Raw genomic sequence first — 19,407 nt, forward strand, 5'->3', positions numbered from 1 at the left:
GTTTTTTGTTTTCTCTTTGCGATGCCTATCAAAGTGAGACATGGGCAAGCTTTTATATTGCAATTTCGTGTCGTGCTTATTGTTCTAGGTGCTTCCAAATGCTGTCATTGCTGGCATCAGTTTTTCAAACTTTACCTTATATTCTGCAGAAGTTTCCTTTGTTTTACAAGTCAAAGTAGCCGCAATTTCCATGGCATTCTCTTTTTAGATTTTATAAGAAGTGCTTCATATATCAACCTCTTGTTTTGAACTTCAATTTGTAAATTAAAATGAATTTCTTTAGGAAAAATTATGTGCCTCTTTTTTCTTTAAAAGAAACAATTATCAAATGTGGAATTATTTCATATTGGATGAGGTTACATTTTCATTTTTTATGATTCCATTGAAAAGGGTTAATATAAGTTGAGGGCCCAACAATACAAGCCTAAAAGAAAGAGATCGAAAAAAGATAAAGCTATCTTAGTCTTTTTATTAAAATTAACAGCAATTTAATAAAATTTTAACAGTAAAAATTAAGTTATAAACTTTGTCAAATCTTGATAACTAAATTATTTAATTTTAAAAGTACAGAGATTAAATTATAAATTTTATCAAACTTTAGAGTTTTACAAAGAACATTTAGGACATCAACTTTCAACTTCCATTTAGGAATTAAAAATAATTTCTTGAAGAAAAATTATGTGAATTTTTTCCTTAAAAGAATGAATATAAATAATAAAAAAAATTATTTTTAATTGAAAATAATAAAAAAAATTAAATTATACTATGTTAATGTTATAAAGTTATGAATTAATTATACTTTTAATTTTATATCTATATTTTACAAATTTAATTATATCATAATTTTAAATAATAATTATTGATATATTATTTTATAAAATAATTATATATAAAATTAGTATATATTAATAGGAATGAGCTAAATTTTCACCTAACCAACCAAGCTAACGAACCAACATGCCAAGTTTTAAACAAGTTTGATCACGAGTTTATAAATGAGCGTGTTAAATAAGTCCACCCATGAAAGAAGCTCACTCAAAAACTTATTATGAAAGTGTCTGACATAACATATAAAAATTAACTTATATACACTTAGTTTTTATAAATTAATTTGAGCTTATAAGTATTTGATATTTTATACAGTTACATAATTAATTAAAATGCTTATGAGTAATTGATAAACAATTGAAATGTTTGATAAAAATTATCTTATAAACACATTTACTATTAAAATAACTAAAAATAATATTAAATAAATTTTATGATGAAATTTTAAAAATTAAATGAGAATAATATAACAAAATATTTTATCAAACTAGCTTATAAGTATATGACTTACAAGTACCAAAATAAAAAGTTAAGTCTTTCAAGTTTATTTGTTTAGCTCATAAGCTTCAATTATAAACTCAAAAATTGTAAGAAACAAATAAATCAACTTTTATTTAGAATTTATAAGCTAGTTTAACTAGCTTATAAGTTAAAGACATACACCCTCGATATGAGCTCATTCACGAGCTTATTTATAAGTCAACTCGCAATTAAGGGTGTATATGAAACTACTAAACTAATAAATCCGATCAATCCAAATGAAATCAAACAAAAACTAGTGATTTAAACATTTATATGTTAGTTATAATTTGAAAATAATTGTAAATCAAATTTTCTATTTGCATTGCCAATTAAGATAGTAAAAGCTTAACTCAAATTAAATTTATTGATTGATGCTTATTTTTAACATAGTAAAAATTTAACTCAAACCAAATATATATATTGAATTAATATTTATTTAGAGTTGAATTATAAAATCTAACAAGTACTAAAAAAACTCTGAAAACCAAACTCAAACCACTTAATGTGTAAACTAAACATATATCATTTTATAATTTAATTTGTTAGTTTCAATTTGAATATTATGAAAACAATCAATTTTATCCGTTTGATTTAACGAAATACAATGAACCCACTCAAATTAACCAATGCATAGAATATTAACAAACTTGAACCCAACTCATTATTAGACAAATCAGGCTATTATTCCAAGGATTGAAATTTTTTTTAATTTTTTTAAAAGGAAAAAAAAAAAGATTCAGATCTAGTCTTAAATCCAACCAGCCAATTCCAATTTAGTTAAAAACAAGAGAGAACAGTCCGGTACATGTTGGTTCCGTACCCAAGCCGAACCATGGCCTGCCTGCCCTTCGTTGTTGTTCCTAGCAGCAATTCCTGACAGGTTAAACTTTAGACATGTCCTGTCACAGTGTCAACTTCCGCGCTTGTTTTTTAAATGAGCCATTCGCCTATGCCATTTCAGTTTCAGGAAAAAGGAACTCTTGGTGGGGTTCATCTCAAGGAGAAGAGGGCTTTTGTTGTTCAAGTCTTCTTCCTATAACTCATACTTTATTCGCTTCTCTGCCAGGGCTATCTTCACCCTTTCTCCAAAACGAGTAAACTTGGCAGCCAGCAGAACTACTTCCTCATCTGCCATTTTTTACACTCGCTACTCCATCAACTGATAATCAACTTCTTCTTTCTTTGGGAGAATGTGATGGGGTCCTTGGTCAAGATTAGCAAGCCTTATTATAACACGACTATGCTGTTCTTGATTATCAATGTCGTCATTGCTTGCATCAGAAATTCAGAATTCTAATTAGGCATGTGCTATATATATATGAAACTGGATTCTAAATAAAAACAAATGTTAAATATGATTCACTTTGAAGTCCAACTTTGAATAAACCAATCTAAACTAGGTTTAAAAACAAAATTCACTATGAAGTCTCCTATTTCCCAATACTGATTCTTCACCTCTATAGTCTTGTGTGAATTGTTCATAATTGTGAGTATTGTTTTATAGTGAATTATTGGAATGGTTTTTCTTTTTTCTGTTAGATCATTGGAATGCGGACATGAAGTCATGCTCTGATTGAATTATTAGCTTTTTCAAAATAATGGTTTCTCCAATCAGGCAATCATGGCTCCATCTTAAAGAATATGCATGCCAGTGCCCCCCATAACTTCAATTATTAGGTGCACTAGCTGATAGAGGCTTGCTTTTTTTCTTTTTTTTTGTTGGCACAAAATTGGCATCATTTTAATATCTATGTTTAATATATGTTGATTTTTACTTCTTTGGTTGGAGATCTCTTCTTTTCCTTGATATTCACATGCCCATTTATATAATTATCCTAAAGAAATGCTTATTATTGTTATAAATAAATATAGCCACACTCATCGCATGAACCACCTACCAATATCTTAAAAATTGAATAAATTTTAACATATAATGTCATAGTTTTTTTTTTATATATATATTTATCATAATCGTATGTGTTTTACTTGATTTTTTATATATGGCATATGGTCACCTCCCATCCCAACACTTGAAAGTTTACAGAATATTTAGGTTTACACCTGGAATTTATTAAAAAAAAAATGAGTGGCACTTCAATTTTTAAAATGTTTTATAACATAGTGTCTGGGTTTAAAAAAATAATTTAAAATAATAAATGATAGGTTTTTTTTTAATGTATTTCGATGCTTCATTTCTTGTGATTTGAAATGGGATGGGATTTCTTGGGATTTCTTGATTTCTCATTTTGTATTTCTATGCTTCATTTCTTGTGATTTGAACCAATGTAATTTTGATTTATTTGCTTTGTAATGCAACTTGTGCAGGGCTGTGATGGTTCTGTTTTATTGGATTCCGCTGGAGGCTTAAAATATGAGGAAGAATCTTCGCCCAATCTGAATCTGAAAGGATTTGATATAATTGACAAAATCAAGTCACATATTGATGAAGTGTGCCCTGGAGTTGTTTCTTGGCCGATATTGTTGTTTTAGTAGCCAGAGAAGGTGTTCTTCAGGTGTATATCTGCGGCCTCCACCTCCCTCCTCCGTCTCTCTGACAGTCCTACTGAATTTGTGAATTTCAAACTGGTGTCCATTCTATCCAGTGTTCACTGGCAGAAGAGATGCTACCCATTCTTTCCCAGATAAGGCAACATTTGAGATTCCTTCACCCCAAGCTCATCTACCTGAAACCCTTGCATCTAAGGGCTTTAATGAAAGAGAAACTGTCAGTCTCTTGGGTACTTTCTTCCTCTATTACCTGTGTTCCTTAATTACCTTGTTGATGAAATGAAATCTCTTGATTGCACATTGTACAATTGACCTTTTCTGTTTATATCTCTCCAGTAGGTCATTGATCTGAGCCCTTCTAAAATGGTTTAATAATTCATTTTGGTGTTTAAATTTCTATTTCTCTGTATTACCTTTAGGATTTGAGAATGGGACTAATAAGCCGTCTGGAAATTCTTCAGAAACCGTCTCTACAACTATAATTGGACTAATAAGCTTGTTCCCTCTATTGACAGTCAATTCCTTAACTTATTGAGGTTAATGTGCAACAACAGTCCTGCTTCAGCGTCAGCATCATCATTATCATCAACAACAAGTTCAGGTTCGTTTGACTGCAAAAGGTTATCATCAAAAGCATTATAACCTTCCTGTAAGAGATCACTATCTTCAACTTCTGGGAAGCCAAGGAGGGGCACAATGCTTGCCCAAACACTTTACTTGTAAAGCTCACGACTGTCCTCAATTGAGGATCCAGGAATCAATATGGCTTATGAGGGACCTGGAGTAGATTTTGGCAGGGTATACTACTGCAGTCTTCTACAAGGTAGTATCCAGATTAGAAGTAATGTTGCCAAATACTAGTTCAACAAATGCTAAAATGGAAGTGAGCTATCCGTGCTAATTTATATTTAAGCATAAAATGGCTTCCTAGCACAACCACACAATTTTTTAAATTTACAAGTACAACAACAAATTTTAAGAGAGAAAACTTAGTGAGGGAAAATGCTAATTCTTTTGCTGGTACTAACCTAAATTACTATAAATATAAACATATATATATATATATATATATATTTTTTTTTTTTTTTTTTTTTTTTGAGTTTAGAGAGTCAATTGATTTCCTGAATCAATAAATTATTATATTTATGATATAATTGTAGACTATATTAGTGAATAAAATTCTGACAAATCGTTCATAATTTAAAGAAATTTTAAATTAAATTACATATTTATTTATAATTATATAAATATATTTATGAATTATGTAGTTGATCTAGTTTGTTTAAGAATTTTTGGACAGAACTCCAAGTAGATCCGCCTCTGCTTATCTCCAAGATAGTTTCATAAAACTTGCGCTGATCACATAAAGACTTGGACACGCTCTCCTTTTGCAAGCATCTGTGAGCCCAGTCTACGATCTTAGGGCACTCCTCTGCCATGATCAACTTTCCCAAGGTCTCATATGTGTAGAAGGAGCTATAGCATGGAATGAGTGATAAATCAACGTAACCGAAACTTTCACCTCCAAAGTATGGCTTGTCTCCAAGCTCTTCCTCCAATATTTTAAAGCACTCAATCAGCTCCTTCTTCGACTCTACTATACCGAAAATCTGTGGAAACCATTGCAAGGAAAGTATGATAAAGCTAATAGTAGTTTCATGCATATGTCAAAATCCCAGAAGTAGAATTCTTAAATCCAACAATCTCAAAGAATCTATAGATAATGAAAATGAATTTAATTAGAGGGCCTAATCTAATAATTAACTGACCTTCTTGTCGACATAGTCAGCCCAGAACTTGGCATGTGCTCGTTGTAGAGGATCAGAGGGCAACAATGGAGATTTGTGGTTCCAGACCTCATCAATGTATTGTACTGTTACCATTGACCCGCAAATGGGTCTGCCCTTATGTATCAAGACTGGGATTTGCTTGTGAACTGGGTTCATCTTCAAAAGAAGAGGGCTCTTGTTGATTAAATCCTCAGGTCTGGACTCATACTTTAGTCCCTTTTCAGCCAAGGCTATCCTCACCCTTGCTGCGAAAACACTAGGATACCACTCCAATAGAATTAGTTGGTCGTCCTCGGCCATTAGTGCAAAAAATTGAGAAGAAAATTGGATGTAGATGGTAGATATAGTCTTAGTTTTCCCCTCTGCGATGCTCTATGAAAAAGAGGCCTAGGCAATCTTTTATATTGCAATTTGATTTCGTTGTGGAATTGTGCACCTTTCGAAATGTTGTCATTGCTCACGTCAGTGCTCAACTAACCCAATAAGTCAATGGCCCATGCTTGTAGAATTATTCCTAGAGTTAATTACATCAACCGTCCTGAACTTAGGGATGGTTTCATTTTCACTTTTGAATTTTAATTTGTTACGATCAAATTTCTTAATTTTAATTTATTTTTATAAAAAATTTTTATAACTTGTAATAGTAGATTTACGGATTAAAAAGAGTGAAATTAACTTTTTGTCCCTCTTTACTAAAAATAAAATCACCATTTTATTCCTTCATTTCTTTTATCTTTTTCTCTTATATCTTTACCAAAACAAAAATCGCGTTTTGAGCTCCAACATCCCATTTAGCATCGCAATCCCTTTCCCTTCTGTCTGTTTTCTTCCAGCCAAAATCAACAAGCGTCGATGATGGCAATGACCTCAACATCCTCAGGCAGCTCTTATTTCCAACAACCTTGTTTCCAACAACCTTGTAATGTCGACAAGCATCAATGATAACAACTCTTGAAATGTCCACACTAGTGGAGAAATTGAGCGGTGAGCAATGGGTCAATTTCCAACCACCTTTTCGCTGCCTCTAAGTTCTATTCAACTCGTCACAACTTAGGAAAATTTTTCTGACTAGATTTGCAGTCCCCTATTGCCGGAATGACACAAATTGACGAGAAGGGAGAAATTGGTTTTTCGACAAAGCAGGACTCACACTCCTTCCTTGTTGATCCATGAGACACTTCTTAATCAAAGATTCTACAAGTTGATTTCTGCCTTCTCCTTTCTATTTCTTCCATATTTTGGGCTTTGGCAAATGCCACTTCAATTTATCCATAACACGTCCATGTCCATTTGTTCGTTTAATCGTCGAATCTCTCGCTCTAAAAGTCCCTTTGGCCACCAAACCAGCTGGTTCTGGTGTCCACCCATCAACCACGCCTTGTTTCTGCAAATTACGCATCAAGAATTTCCCTTCCCAAACTGCCCTCATCCCTCTTTGTTCTACTGCTAATGACTCTTCTCTTGACACCTCCACCTTATCCAATGGCTTCCACCTTGACGCTAACACCATTCGTCGTCTCCCTGGTAAGCCAATCACACTCCGTGTGGAAGTTTTCACTGGCCGAATGGGACGCACTTGTGGAGTCAATGGCGGGAAGTTATTGGGTCAAGTCCAAGTCAGTGTAGATTTGAGGAATGTTCAGTCCAACCCAAGAGTATTTCAAAATGGATGGTTAAAGCTGGGGAACCAGCCAGATAAACCAGCAGCTCTACTCCATCTGGTAGTCTAGGCTGAACCAGACCCACAATTTGTTTTCAGTTTGGTGGCGAACCTGATTGTAGCCCAGTGGTTTTTCAAATACAAGGGAATATACGTCAACCCTTTTTTAGTTGCAAGCTCTATGCAGACCGGAACTCAAGAACCCAATAATTCAATTTGTTTATCTTTTTGTTATTTGGTACATTTTAGTGGGTATAAAAAGTCGAGTGCTAACATGCGCTTATGATGGCAGGGTAATGATAATTTGAATAATTAATGAATAAAGTGAATAAAGATTTGTCTCAACCAATCTGGCTTATGGTAGAAAGGGTAAAAGGATAATTTTATTATTTTTTATCTGTAATCTTGCTATTACAGGTTATAAGAATTTTTTATGAAAATAAATTAAAATTAAGAGATTTTATTATAATAAATTAAAATTTAGAGATAAAAATGAAACTATCCTCTAACTTCATGGACAATTAATGCAATTAATCCGTTATTCCTATGTTTTCCAAGTCCAAGTAGCTGAGTGGCTGCGTTCTCCTTTTTAATAATTAATTCCATAAAAAAAAATGCAATGGAATAGAGACCCACACTTTTTTTAACAGAGAAATTCGATCATCATTCAGAGTCAAAAAGATACAAGAGATGACAAAGCCCAAAGTCAAGCTTTGGTCTAATACAATGTTCAGTAAGCAGAGAAGCCCAACAAACAACCCCAACCTTAAAATACTATTTTCTTTGATTAATGGGAAATCGAAACAGATTTCAATACAAGGACACTGAAACAGAAATACGCATGAGGGTGCAAAAGTGTATCCTAGATAAAAAATAAAAAATAAAATTAAAAAAAAAAAAAAAAAAAAAGCAGCTGGGGCTGGCTTTGCTCTTATGGAAGGTCCTATTCAGGCCCCAACTGCTTCCTTATCCCCAAAATAGTTTCATAAACGTTGCGCTGATCACATAAAGACTTGGACACACTTTCCTTTAGCAAGCATCTCTGAGCCCAGTCCACGAGCTTAGGGAACTCCACTACCACGCTGAAGTTTCCCAGAGTCTCAAATGTGTAAAAGAAGCTATAGAATGGAATGAGTGCTAAATCAATGTAGCCGAATCTTTCACCTCCAAAGTATGGCTTGTCTCCAAGCTCTCCCTCCAATATTTTAAAGCATTCAATCAAGTCCTTCTTTGAAGCTTCTTTCACTTCACCTTTTGATGCCCACAGCATCCGTCCAATAGGGTAAATCTGCAGGTAATCCAATTTCCATTATTGCAAGTAAAAGATTAAAGGTATAAGAGTAATGCATATGCCACATGGTAATATATAGCTTATTAGAGGGCCTAATAACTGACCTTCTTGTCGATATAGTCAGCCCAGAACCTCGCATGTGCTCGTCGGTAAGGATCAGAAGGCAACAATGGGGATTTGTGGTTCCACACCTCATCAATATATTGAACTATTACCATTGATTCGCATATGGGTCTGCCATTATGGATCAACACTGGGATTTGCTTGTGAACTGGGTTCATCTTGAGAAGAAGAGAGCTCTTGTTGCTCAAATCTTCTTCTCTGGACTCATAATTTAATCCCTTTTCAGCCAATGCTATCCTCACCCTTGCTGCGAAAGGGCTAGGAAGCAAATCCAGTAGAAGTAGCTGTTCAGCCTCGGCCATTATTGCAGAAAATATGCAGAAGCGTTTAGATAGTAGATATAGTTTCTGTTTTCTCTCTGCGATGCCGATCAAACGGAGGTATAGGCAAGCTTTTATAGTGCAATTGCATGCCGTACTTGTAGTTCTAGGTGCTTCCAAATGCTGTCATTGCTCGCATCAGTTTTCAAACTTCACCTCTCATTCAGAAGAATTTTCTTTGTTTTACAAAGTCAAAGTAGCTGCAATTTCTATGGCATTCTATTTTTTAATTTTCAAGATATCAACCTCTGGTTTTCAGCTTCCATTGGGAATTAAAAAGAATTTCTTCAGGAAAAATTATGTGACTTTTTTTTTTCCTTTAAAAGAATGATTAACATTTTGACTTTATTTTTAATTAAAAAATTAAATTATAATTATGGCTCTATTAATTTTATAAAGCTATGAATTAATCATACTTTTAATTTTATATTTATTATATCATAATTTTAAATAATAACTATTAATTAATATATAATTTTGTAAGCAATTTATAAGTCCATGGGTTTGTCAAAAATCACAATGTTAATCTCTAAGTTTTTAATTTGTAACAATTAAATTCCTGAGATTTACGTTTGTTAACAGTCCAAATTGACCATTAAAACTCCATTAATTAATTAATTTCTTTTCATTTTGAAATAATTAAATATTATTTAGCAAAGAAAATATTCCTTACATTTAAATTTTATATATAACTAATTATTTATCTTAATTTAGATAATTATATATTATAAAAAAATATTAAATATTATTCATAATTATAATTTTTAAAATGTGAAATACTAAAATACTCAATTAAGTAATAATATCCTTTTTCAAATAATAAAAAATAGTTATTAACAAACAATGTATTATTCTAAATTTTTAAAATTTTCATATTATGATATATGATTTTAAAAATAAAAATTATTTTATTTATAATAATATTTACATTAAATAAATAATTATAGAAATTATTTAAACATTATTTTCAAGAAAAAAATTACGAAGACGATCTAATACAATTGATTTTGACAACACGTCATTATACATAAATCATTTTAAATTATAATTTGTTTATAATTAATAAATATTCACAAATTAAAAGTTTCATTTAATTTAATTATTTAAAATTAATAATTTTGATGAAATAAAATTTATTTTAAAATATAATTTATAATTATTTATTTATTAAAAAATACATAAAATTATATACCATAATATAAAAAAAAAAACTTAAAAATTTTTTAAAACTTATAAAATATAATTATATAAATATAATAAATAGTTACTTAAATATAAAATTTGAATGTAAAAACTATTTTGTTAATAAAATAAAACTTCAAGAAATAAATTATTTTAAATTAAAAATAATTAATGAATTTAATAGTGCTAACAGTCAATTGGACTTTTAATGACGCTCTAATATTCGAGTTGATACAAAGGTTTTTGTTCAAGAGAGAGCAAGCCTAATAAGTCCAATATAAAAGCAATTTACGCTTGAAAGGGAAATTATTGAGAATATTTAAGTATTAAAATTTCTATAACAGGAAAAGATGAAATGAGTGGAGAAAATATAAGTGAAAGTGATTTATAAACTACTCATTACCTAAACTCCTTGATTGAGTTCCAATGAAAGGGATATGAAGATTGAACGCATCTATCAGCATCAAAAACAAAATTTATCATTGAAAAAGTGGTGACTACAACCTTTAACGCAAGTTTAACAAGAATAAAGAATAAATTTTAACAACTGTCCCTGAATTTATTATTACAAGAAATATTAAAAATAACTACGAAAATTACCGACTACAGAATTTCGTTGGTAATTTACCGACGAATTACCGACATTTTACCGACAAAAAAGAGAAATAAAATTTACCGACTAATTACCGATCAAAACTTTACCGACGATGTAATTTCGTAAGTAAAAGCTGTGCCTAATATTAGCGGTAAAATTAGCGACCAAATAATAAAAATAACAACTAAATGTTTTGTCGGTAATTACCAACGAAACACTTTTCGTAGGTAATAGTAAGAAAAAAATAGAAAATAAAATTAAAAAAAAATACCTACAAAAAATTTTTCGTCGGTAATTACCGACGAAAAATTTTTCGTAGGTAATATTAAGAAAAAAAATAGAGAAGAAAATTTCTAAAAAGCTAAAAAATTTTACTTACGAACTTTTTTCATCAGTAATTACCAACGAAACGCTTGTTGTAGGTAATATTAAGGAAAAAATAGAGAAGAAAAATCTAAAAAGCTTAAAAAAATTTTAGCTACGAATTTTTTTCGTCGGTAATTACCAACGAAACACTTTTCATAGGTAATATTAAGGAGAAAATAGAAAATAATTTTTTTTAAAAAAATACCAACGAAACACTTTTCGTAGGTAATATTAAGGATAAAATAAAAAATAATTTTTTTTTTAAAAAATACCAACAAAAAATTTGTCGTCGGTAATTACCAACGAAAAGTTTTTCGTAGGTAATATTAAAAAAAATAAAGAAGAAAATTTCTAAAAAACTAAAAAAAATGCTTACAAAAAATTTTTCGTCGGTAATTACCAACGAAAAGATTTTCGTAGGTAATATTTTGGAGAAAATAGAAAAAAAAATTCTAAAAAACTAAAAAAATTTTACCTACAAAAAGTATTTCATCCGTAATTACCAACGAAATACTTTTCGTAGGTAATATTAAGAAGAAAATAGGAAAAAAAATTTTAAAAAACTTAAAAAATTTTAGCTACGAATTGTTTTCGTCGGTAATTATCAACGAAACGATTTTCGTAGGTAATATTAAGGAGAAAATAGAAAATAAAATTTTAAAAAAAATACCTATTAAAAATGTTTCATCGGTAATTACCAACGAAATATATTTAGTCGGTAATTCGTTGGTAAATCACAAAAAATATGAAATTTCCACATCGTTTGTGAATAGATTGGAGGGTAGTGAGTTTGTCTATAAAAGGAAAACTACTATCTAACATAGAGCAATTGTGGCATAGTCACATATATGGGGCCTACTTTGAGCCCCACTAATAATTTTTTTTAAGTCAATTAAATTTTAAAAAATTATAAATTAAAATAATTAATAATTAATATTTAATTTAAAAATTAAACAAATTAAAAATTAATTTGAAAATTTTAAATTAAATTAAATTTAAAATTTAATTTAAATTAAAAAAATTAAAAATTAAATTAATTTAAAAAGTAAAGACTAAATTAAAAAATATTAAATAAAAATTAGCTACGAAAATTTGTTTTTGTCTGTAATTACCAACGAAAAATTTTGTCGGTAAATAGTCGGTAATTTATAAGAGTAAAATCTCCTACGAAATTACTTACAAAAAAATTTAAATTTACCTACAAAATAATTCGTCGGTAAATTTAGCAACAACATTTTTTTCGTCGGTAAAAATTACCTACGCTAGTATTTGTGGACGAAAAAATTTCGTCGGTAATCACTGATTACCTATGAAATTTCAGTATATTTGGTCGGTAATTTTCGTAACTATTTTTTTAATTTCTTGTAATGTATAGTTATAACACTACAATATTTTAACTTTAAAATATAACATAAAATCCCCTAAACTTTCAAATTTTGCACAGTAAAATCTCCCTGACTTTCAATTATTGATTTTTCAGTTAGAAACTGATATGAATAGCTCCTGCATAGCACTTAGTCAATATTTATCTCTCCTCTCTTATGCAAAGTGTAAAATTATTCTCTTCATGCATGAAAAATTATTCTGTCTATAGAGAGAAGAAGAATTCAATTTACACATGGCTTGAAAGAGAAAAGGGAAATACTGACTAAGCTCTGTGTTGGAACTGTCTAGATCAGCGTCTAACTGAAAAACTGATAATTGGAGGTTAGAGGGATTTTTGTCACCTTACCCCTCTGTCAGGCATAACATGATCCTGTAGTATACTTAATGAATTACCGAACTTCGCCTACCGATAACCCATTAAATACACCACAAGGGATTTTGAAACAATTTTACTTCTTTTGAAGGTGGTGAGCACTTTTGGTAGGAATTAAAAACTTTTATTTGAAGTTAAACCACATATCAAATTTTCAATCAACTTAAAGTTTCTGCAAATTTTATAAAAATTTCGGCAGAGTGCCATCTATAATTGAGAAAAATCAGTTCTTCAAAACCTGTGAAAACACTCCCAATAATTTCATTTCTCAACCTCAACCGCTAATGTATTCTCAAATCAATACAATTCAACCAAATTTCAATTCAAAATTTATAACTCAAAATTTTTTTCAAAATAATTCGATAAATTCATAAACATTGCATTAAATTAAATTTACCTACACAAGTCTTAATTTACAAAAGGAAAATAAAAAATAATATTATTACAAATTTTAATGTACAACTGCTCATCTAACTACTTAGATACATATGAACAAAATATTATTTACATCAAGTCAAATTTACAAGGATATAAATAAATACTCGTACAAAATCTTCAAACTGTGCTCCCCTATTTCTATAGCAGCTCACTCTGCTGCTATGTCCTTTTCCCTATCTGCGACAGCAAAATAAAGTCATCGCTGAGTAAATTTTACTCAGTAGTGCGCAATAAAATTTAAAAAGCTGAACATAAACCATTCATTGCCAAATCATAATTTAAACATTACACAATTACATTTCACAATTTTCAAATCACATTTATAACAAATCACAATTTAAATATTTCACAATTTTCAAAGTTCAATATAATACAAATTTGGTCAAACAATTTAATAAACACAGTGTTGCCAATCAATAACACAACTTAGGCCATGACACAAAATTTCCAAACATGCCATGTTGTACACCACGACAAGGCAAACTCACCCCACTAATCGAAATCAATGAGGGAGGTGGCTAGCTAACTAATGAGTACTCATCCAAACTCACCTCAGAATGGCAAGCCAGAGAGGGAGGAAAATTATCAAATATCAAACCCAACCCCACAAGTGGAGGAGGAACATATTAAGGGACTGCCATGCCAAGTGTGAATAAAAAACAATTTAAAATTATAATGTTTAATTATAATTGATACAACAATCAAACAAACTTCATTTCAAATCTCCATTTCTAAAGTAGGCAACATACAAATTCTCAAATAAAATTCCCAATGCCAAAACCAAATTCAAAACCATATTGTTCAAATATTTCATACAAATCAATAAATAATTTTTATTCCAAATTTCCATTGTAAAATAGGCAACACAACATTCTTGAAATTCAAAATGAACAAAACACATTCACAATGTATAACAAATCAATTTTTATTGTGAAAACTATAATTTAAAAATTTTTGTGCACAAACCTGATGTGAGTCGCCTCTAGGCCTTGACTCAGTTTGCCTTATCCTTTTCCAGGTATTTTTCAGCTGAAACATGCAATTTATAGTGTTTCAGTATCTTATCTCATAATAAATCCAATAATTTATTTCATACTTATTTAATTGTATCTCTACATAGGCCTAAATTGGCATTTTCTAAACTTTGTATTTCGGGATTACTATTTATGGTACTATTCTGGTCAAATTATTGACTTTCTTATACTTAATAGATATGTGAATTTCAATTACACCCACATACCACATTTTGGGTGCCTAATTTGTTGGTTTAGGTTGCTATTTCAATTTCTAGGTCTCCTAAGATAAAACTCAATTTTTCAGTTTTGGTGCCATATTTTGCACTATTCTATTGGTCTAGTTATTGTAGAAATTTGGCTAAGTATTCTACATCAAAGTTGTTTCTTATTGTCTTATCTTTAATTTCTTTTTTGAATCACTCCATTTGGAGTTTTGTAGCCCAAGTTATGGCCATTTTCCTAAGGCTCGCCGGATTTGTGTTACCCAGAATTTCTGGGCACTTTATTGGTTCTGGCAGTTTTGGACAACTAAATTTGGGTGGCAATTTCACTTGGTTATGGGCAGAATTTGGGTTGGTGTTCTTCATGAAAGTTGTAGTGCTATGTCATACATTTCCCATGCCACAAAAATCAGGTCATTTAAACCTGTCTAGCCCAAGTTATGGCCAAATGAACAAATACTGTTTATTTGGTCATTTTTGTACAGTGGCAGTGCACAACACCCGGGTTTGACCTAATTGTTCACTATATTAATACAATTTTCTGGGCATAGTTTCTGCATGAAAAATGTGTCATTATGTGTCTATTTTTATTCCCGATTGGCCTCACACCAATTGGGTTGGTAAAATTTCATTTTTGATCCCTGAAAGGGACCTAGGTCAAACTGACAGATTAGGACCCCACTCCAATCCAAATTGTATTTTGTTCCTACCAATTCAAATACATCACAAATGGTCCTAATTGACCATTTCTAACCTTCATTAAGATCATTTGCATCAATTGACCGTTTTCTCTAATTTTTCCTCCAACTTCATGAACTCAAGAACCCTAATTTTCTAAATTGCTCAATTCATGCAATCAAAGTGAGGTATTCACACATACATACTCAATTGAACTTAATTGCATGATTAATTAACATCAAACACACCATTTCCTCAAGTTCACAAGGCTGGCCGAATTCCATATGATCCATTTTCTTGTCATTTAATTTCAATTTTTCATCAAATTCCAACTTCACTCAAGTATTTAAATCATAAGATAAAGAGAAATTGAAGAATAAATACTAACCTCACTTGGCACTTTTCAAATCTTCAAATCCTTTCTCTTTTCTTCAAAATTTCTTCTTCAATTCTCCTTCTCAAGTTGCAAGAGAAAGGTTTATTTAAAAATTTGGGAGATTTTATGGCTAATTTGGGGGTTTGAAAAGCTTGAAATCAAGCTTTAATGGAGGACAAAAAAAAGAAGAGAGAGAAAATGGAGATGTGCCGTCCATGAGGTTGAAGGAAATGAAAATTTGTTTTTCAATTTCATGTTTTTATGTCTTGTTTTTTACTTATTCAAATTATAATTAAATAATTTTTATTTATGATGTCATGGGTGAGGTCACAACATGATGTCATTAATTCCATTTTCTTTTTCCTTTATTTTTTCTTGTTTCTTTAATTTAATTCTTTATTCCGAAATTTTTATTTCTCCTATTTTATTGGACAGTTAGGTCAGGAGTCACCTCTAGAGGTGAATTGACAAAATTGTCCATCGCCGATTTGATCCGGTTTGCAAATAATCTAGTATTTTTTTCTAGAGTCCTCACCTAATTATTTGACCTACTTATCAACTCTTTTCTATGATTTTCTCTTTTTCACTAGGTTCCCAATAGTCCTTAGGACCGCGGTGTCACAATTTTCCTTTCAAAAGTAGGGTTAGGATTGACCTCGCAGTCACTTCCCGGAAAGGTCACTCATCGCTGTGACCCTCGGCTCATTTAACATTTTATGCTTTGTTTTTCTTATTTATACTTCACTATCTAGTAGTCACTATTTATTTCCATTCAGGGCTTTTCTAGGTGTCGTAAACATAGTTCTAATCCTCTTAATTGTCCGGACCGACACCGGTCACCGGAACAGTACAATATACCAAGCTATGCATATAGGGGTGTTACAATTTTACTGTGCAAAATTTGAAAGTTGATAGGGTTATATGTTATATTTTTAAGTTAAGGGACTGTAATGTTATAACAAGATAAGCTCAGAAATCTAAACATCTATTTCGAGGAAGAGGGCAAACAAAAACATTTGCCCAAGCGATATGAAAGGGTTATAAGCTAACAAAGAACAGCAAAGAAAGAGGTGCAGCCCAAGTGAGGCCTTTGAAGGCAAAGGAGTTTCAAAGCTATTCAAAGACTGCAAATTTTCTTTGGAGACCCACACTTATCTTTGAGTCAAAATTGCGATTTTAATAATGGTAAATTACTTTTTTCATTCTTGAGTTATGTTAAAATTAATATTAGTCTTTTAATTTTCAAACTAAATGATTTAGTCCCTATATTTTGAATTTATCAAACTAAAAGCCATTAGTCCATATTAAATTTTTTTTTTTTTTTTAGTTTGACAGAGTCAAAATGTAAGGATGAAACCATTGTTTTTTAGAATGTATAGGGACATATGTGTTAATTTTGATATAATTTAAAGATGAAATCATTGATTTCTCATACAATTAATAAAAAATTGATGAGAAAAATAAATGGAGAGAGTCCAATTAATTTATTCAGGTAAATGCTACTAATTATCCTCTTATAAAAAAATTTGAATTTTAGACAATGACAATTATCAGAGTGTTGACAATAACACCACCTTATGAATTACTACTAAAGTTGGACACATTTTTATTTGGGAGGTTAATTAAATTTATGAATCACGTAGTAGATCAAGTTTGTATAAGAATTTTTGAACTGAACTCCAAGTAGATCCTTCCTTGCTTATCTCCAAGATAATTTTAATAAAACTTGCGCTGATCACATAAAGACTTGGACATGCTATCCTTTTGCAAGCATCTGTGAGCCCAGTCTATGATCTTAGGGCACTCCTCTGCCATGATCAACTTTCCCAAGGTCTCATATGTGTAGAAGGAGCTATAGCATGGAATGAGTGATAAATCAATGTAACAGAAACTTTCACCTCCAAAGTATGGCTTGTCTCCAAGCTCTTCCTCCAATATTTTAAAGCACTCAATCAACTCCTTCTTTGAAGCTCCAATACCGAAAATCTATGGAAACCATTGCAGGGAAAGTATGATAAAGCTCATAGTAGTTTCATGCATATGTCAAAATCCCAAAAGTAGAATTCTTAAATCCAACAATCTCAAAGAATTTATGGATACAGAAAATGAATTTGAGGACCTAATCTAATAATTAACTAACCTTCTTGTCGACATAGTCAGCCTAGAACTTGGCATGTGCTCGTTGTAGAGGATCAGAGGGCAACAATGGAGATTTGTGGTTCCTGACCTCATCAATGTATTGTACTGTTACCATTGACCTGCAAATGGGTCTTCGTTATGTATCAAAACTGGGATTTGCTTGTGAATTGGGTTCATCTTCAAAAGAAGAGGGCTCTTGTTAATTAAATCCTCTGGTCTAAACTCATACTTTAGTCCCTTTCCAGCCAAGGCTATCCTCACCCTCGCTGCAAAAGGACTACGATACCACTCCAATAGAATTAGTGTTAGAAAAAAATAACAATAATAACAACAGTAATAGGCTTTGATCGTATAGTCACTCTCCTTATGGGAATTATGCCCTCCACTATGTTACTGCCTGGTAATTTGAGCAAATCCCTCCAAGATAACAAAGTCAAAACAGAATTCTAACCAATAATTCTAGAATTCTCCCAAAAACAAATTAAAGAATAATATTGTTGATTGTTAGTCGAAATGAAGAGAAGAGATAGAAGAGAAAGAGATAATTAAAAATTTATGTTCCAAAAACTACTGCTATTTATAAAGCATCTACACCTCTTTTAAATAGATATAACAGTTCACCTTATATCTATTAGAATAATCATATCTGTTTACTTGCAACTTTTATAATAGATACAATAATTCACTTCATATCTCTTAGAAAAATTATATTTGTTCACTTATACCTCTTAAAATAGAATAATTATATTAGTTCATATACACCTCTTATAAAAGATACAATTGTTGATAATGAACAACTTCTTTTGATACCTTTTAATGAATAGATATAATTATTTTGATATGGGACAACTTTTATATCACTAACTATTTATAACAATCCCACACTTAATTAGTAATAAACATAATCAACATGAATTAAGATTTATGCATACAGAAGATGCCTTTCGACTTAAACCTACTATTAGTATAAATATTTCAAAATCTTATCAAAATTATTGATTATATTTAAATATTAAACCATAATTCCTATATTGACAAGATCAAAAATATTGTACACATAAATCTTATCAACTTCTTTAACACATTCACCGTGAGCTTTTAGCACCATATTATGGCCTTGTGCTACCTCCTGAATTCATAAATACTTACAAAGTATTATTATCCAAACTTTGATAGAAACGACAACACTTCTTGTGTTTACATAGGTAAAGTTTAAACTTTTTGGTTCTAAACCAAACCCAGTATCTTCATTAAGAGTAACAAATACTCAACCTCTTTTTCTTTAGCACTACTTAAATTTCTAGTGCTCATAAATCGTCACAAATTATAACTTGTTACGACTTTTTAAACCTTTAAAATTACTAAGCAATAATAAAGGTAAGGTTCCCATTACTAGTAACAAGTTAAAAAAATTTTAGACCAATCGCACATGTAGTGCTACTAATCATATCCCTTGGGAGCCCTTTGGTTAATGGTTCAACAAGATTATTTTTTGATTTGATATATATAACTGTGATAATACTATTAGAAATTAATTGTCTAACATACTCATGTCTTAAAGTAATATGTCTAGACTTGTCATTGTAAATCTTGAT

General features: G+C 30.6%; 3 protein-coding genes and 1 pseudogene across 3 annotated transcripts; 1 reads left to right on the top strand and 3 right to left on the bottom strand.

Moving 5' to 3' along the window:
- Nucleotides 1–5,028: 5,028 nt before the first annotated feature.
- Nucleotides 5,029–6,028, bottom strand: LOC131180886 (probable glutathione S-transferase). The gene is made up of 2 exons (XM_058148917.1): nt 5,628–6,028; nt 5,029–5,468 (listed from the first exon to the last, which is right to left on the bottom strand). Exons 1-2 carry the CDS (start codon nt 5,946–5,948, stop codon nt 5,112–5,114), a joined length of 678 nt encoding a protein of 225 aa, XP_058004900.1. The 5' UTR covers nt 5,949–6,028; the 3' UTR covers nt 5,029–5,111.
- An 825-nt stretch (nt 6,029–6,853) lies between these two features.
- Nucleotides 6,854–7,657, top strand: LOC131180695 (uncharacterized; the record flags this gene model as incomplete). Its single annotated transcript, XM_058148058.1, is given in 2 exon segments — nt 6,854–7,397; nt 7,400–7,657. Coding segments are annotated over 2 exon segments (663 nt in total), but the record flags the coding sequence as incomplete, so codon positions are not given.
- A 529-nt stretch (nt 7,658–8,186) lies between these two features.
- LOC131180887 (probable glutathione S-transferase parC) lies at nt 8,187–9,107 on the bottom strand. The gene is made up of 2 exons (XM_058148918.1): nt 8,704–9,107; nt 8,187–8,596 (listed from the first exon to the last, which is right to left on the bottom strand). Exons 1-2 carry the CDS (start codon nt 9,022–9,024, stop codon nt 8,252–8,254), a joined length of 666 nt encoding a protein of 221 aa, XP_058004901.1. The 5' UTR covers nt 9,025–9,107; the 3' UTR covers nt 8,187–8,251.
- Nucleotides 9,108–10,623: 1,516 nt separating this feature from the next.
- Nucleotides 10,624–18,920, bottom strand: LOC110664520 (probable glutathione S-transferase; annotated as a pseudogene).
- Between the last annotated feature and the right edge of the window lie 487 nt (nt 18,921–19,407).

Source organism: Hevea brasiliensis, chromosome 6 (genome assembly GCF_030052815.1).
Source record: "Hevea brasiliensis isolate MT/VB/25A 57/8 chromosome 6, ASM3005281v1, whole genome shotgun sequence".
In the NCBI taxonomy this organism is placed as follows: domain Eukaryota; kingdom Viridiplantae; phylum Streptophyta; class Magnoliopsida; order Malpighiales; family Euphorbiaceae; genus Hevea; species Hevea brasiliensis.

What these genes read in the sequence shown, in the direction of transcription:
- LOC131180886 (XM_058148917.1), bottom strand. Translation starts at nt 5,948, where the DNA reads ATGGCCGAGGACGACCAACTAATTCTATTGGAGTGGTATCCTAGTGTT. An exon ending in CTGACTATGTCGACAAGAAG is followed by an intron (nt 5,469 to 5,627) that starts GTCAGTTAATTA and finishes TGGTTTCCACAG; the next exon opens with ATTTTCGGTATAGTAGAGTC.
- LOC131180887 (XM_058148918.1), bottom strand. Translation starts at nt 9,024, where the DNA reads ATGGCCGAGGCTGAACAGCTACTTCTACTGGATTTGCTTCCTAGCCCT. An exon ending in CTGACTATATCGACAAGAAG is followed by an intron (nt 8,597 to 8,703) that starts GTCAGTTATTAG and finishes GATTACCTGCAG; the next exon opens with ATTTACCCTATTGGACGGAT.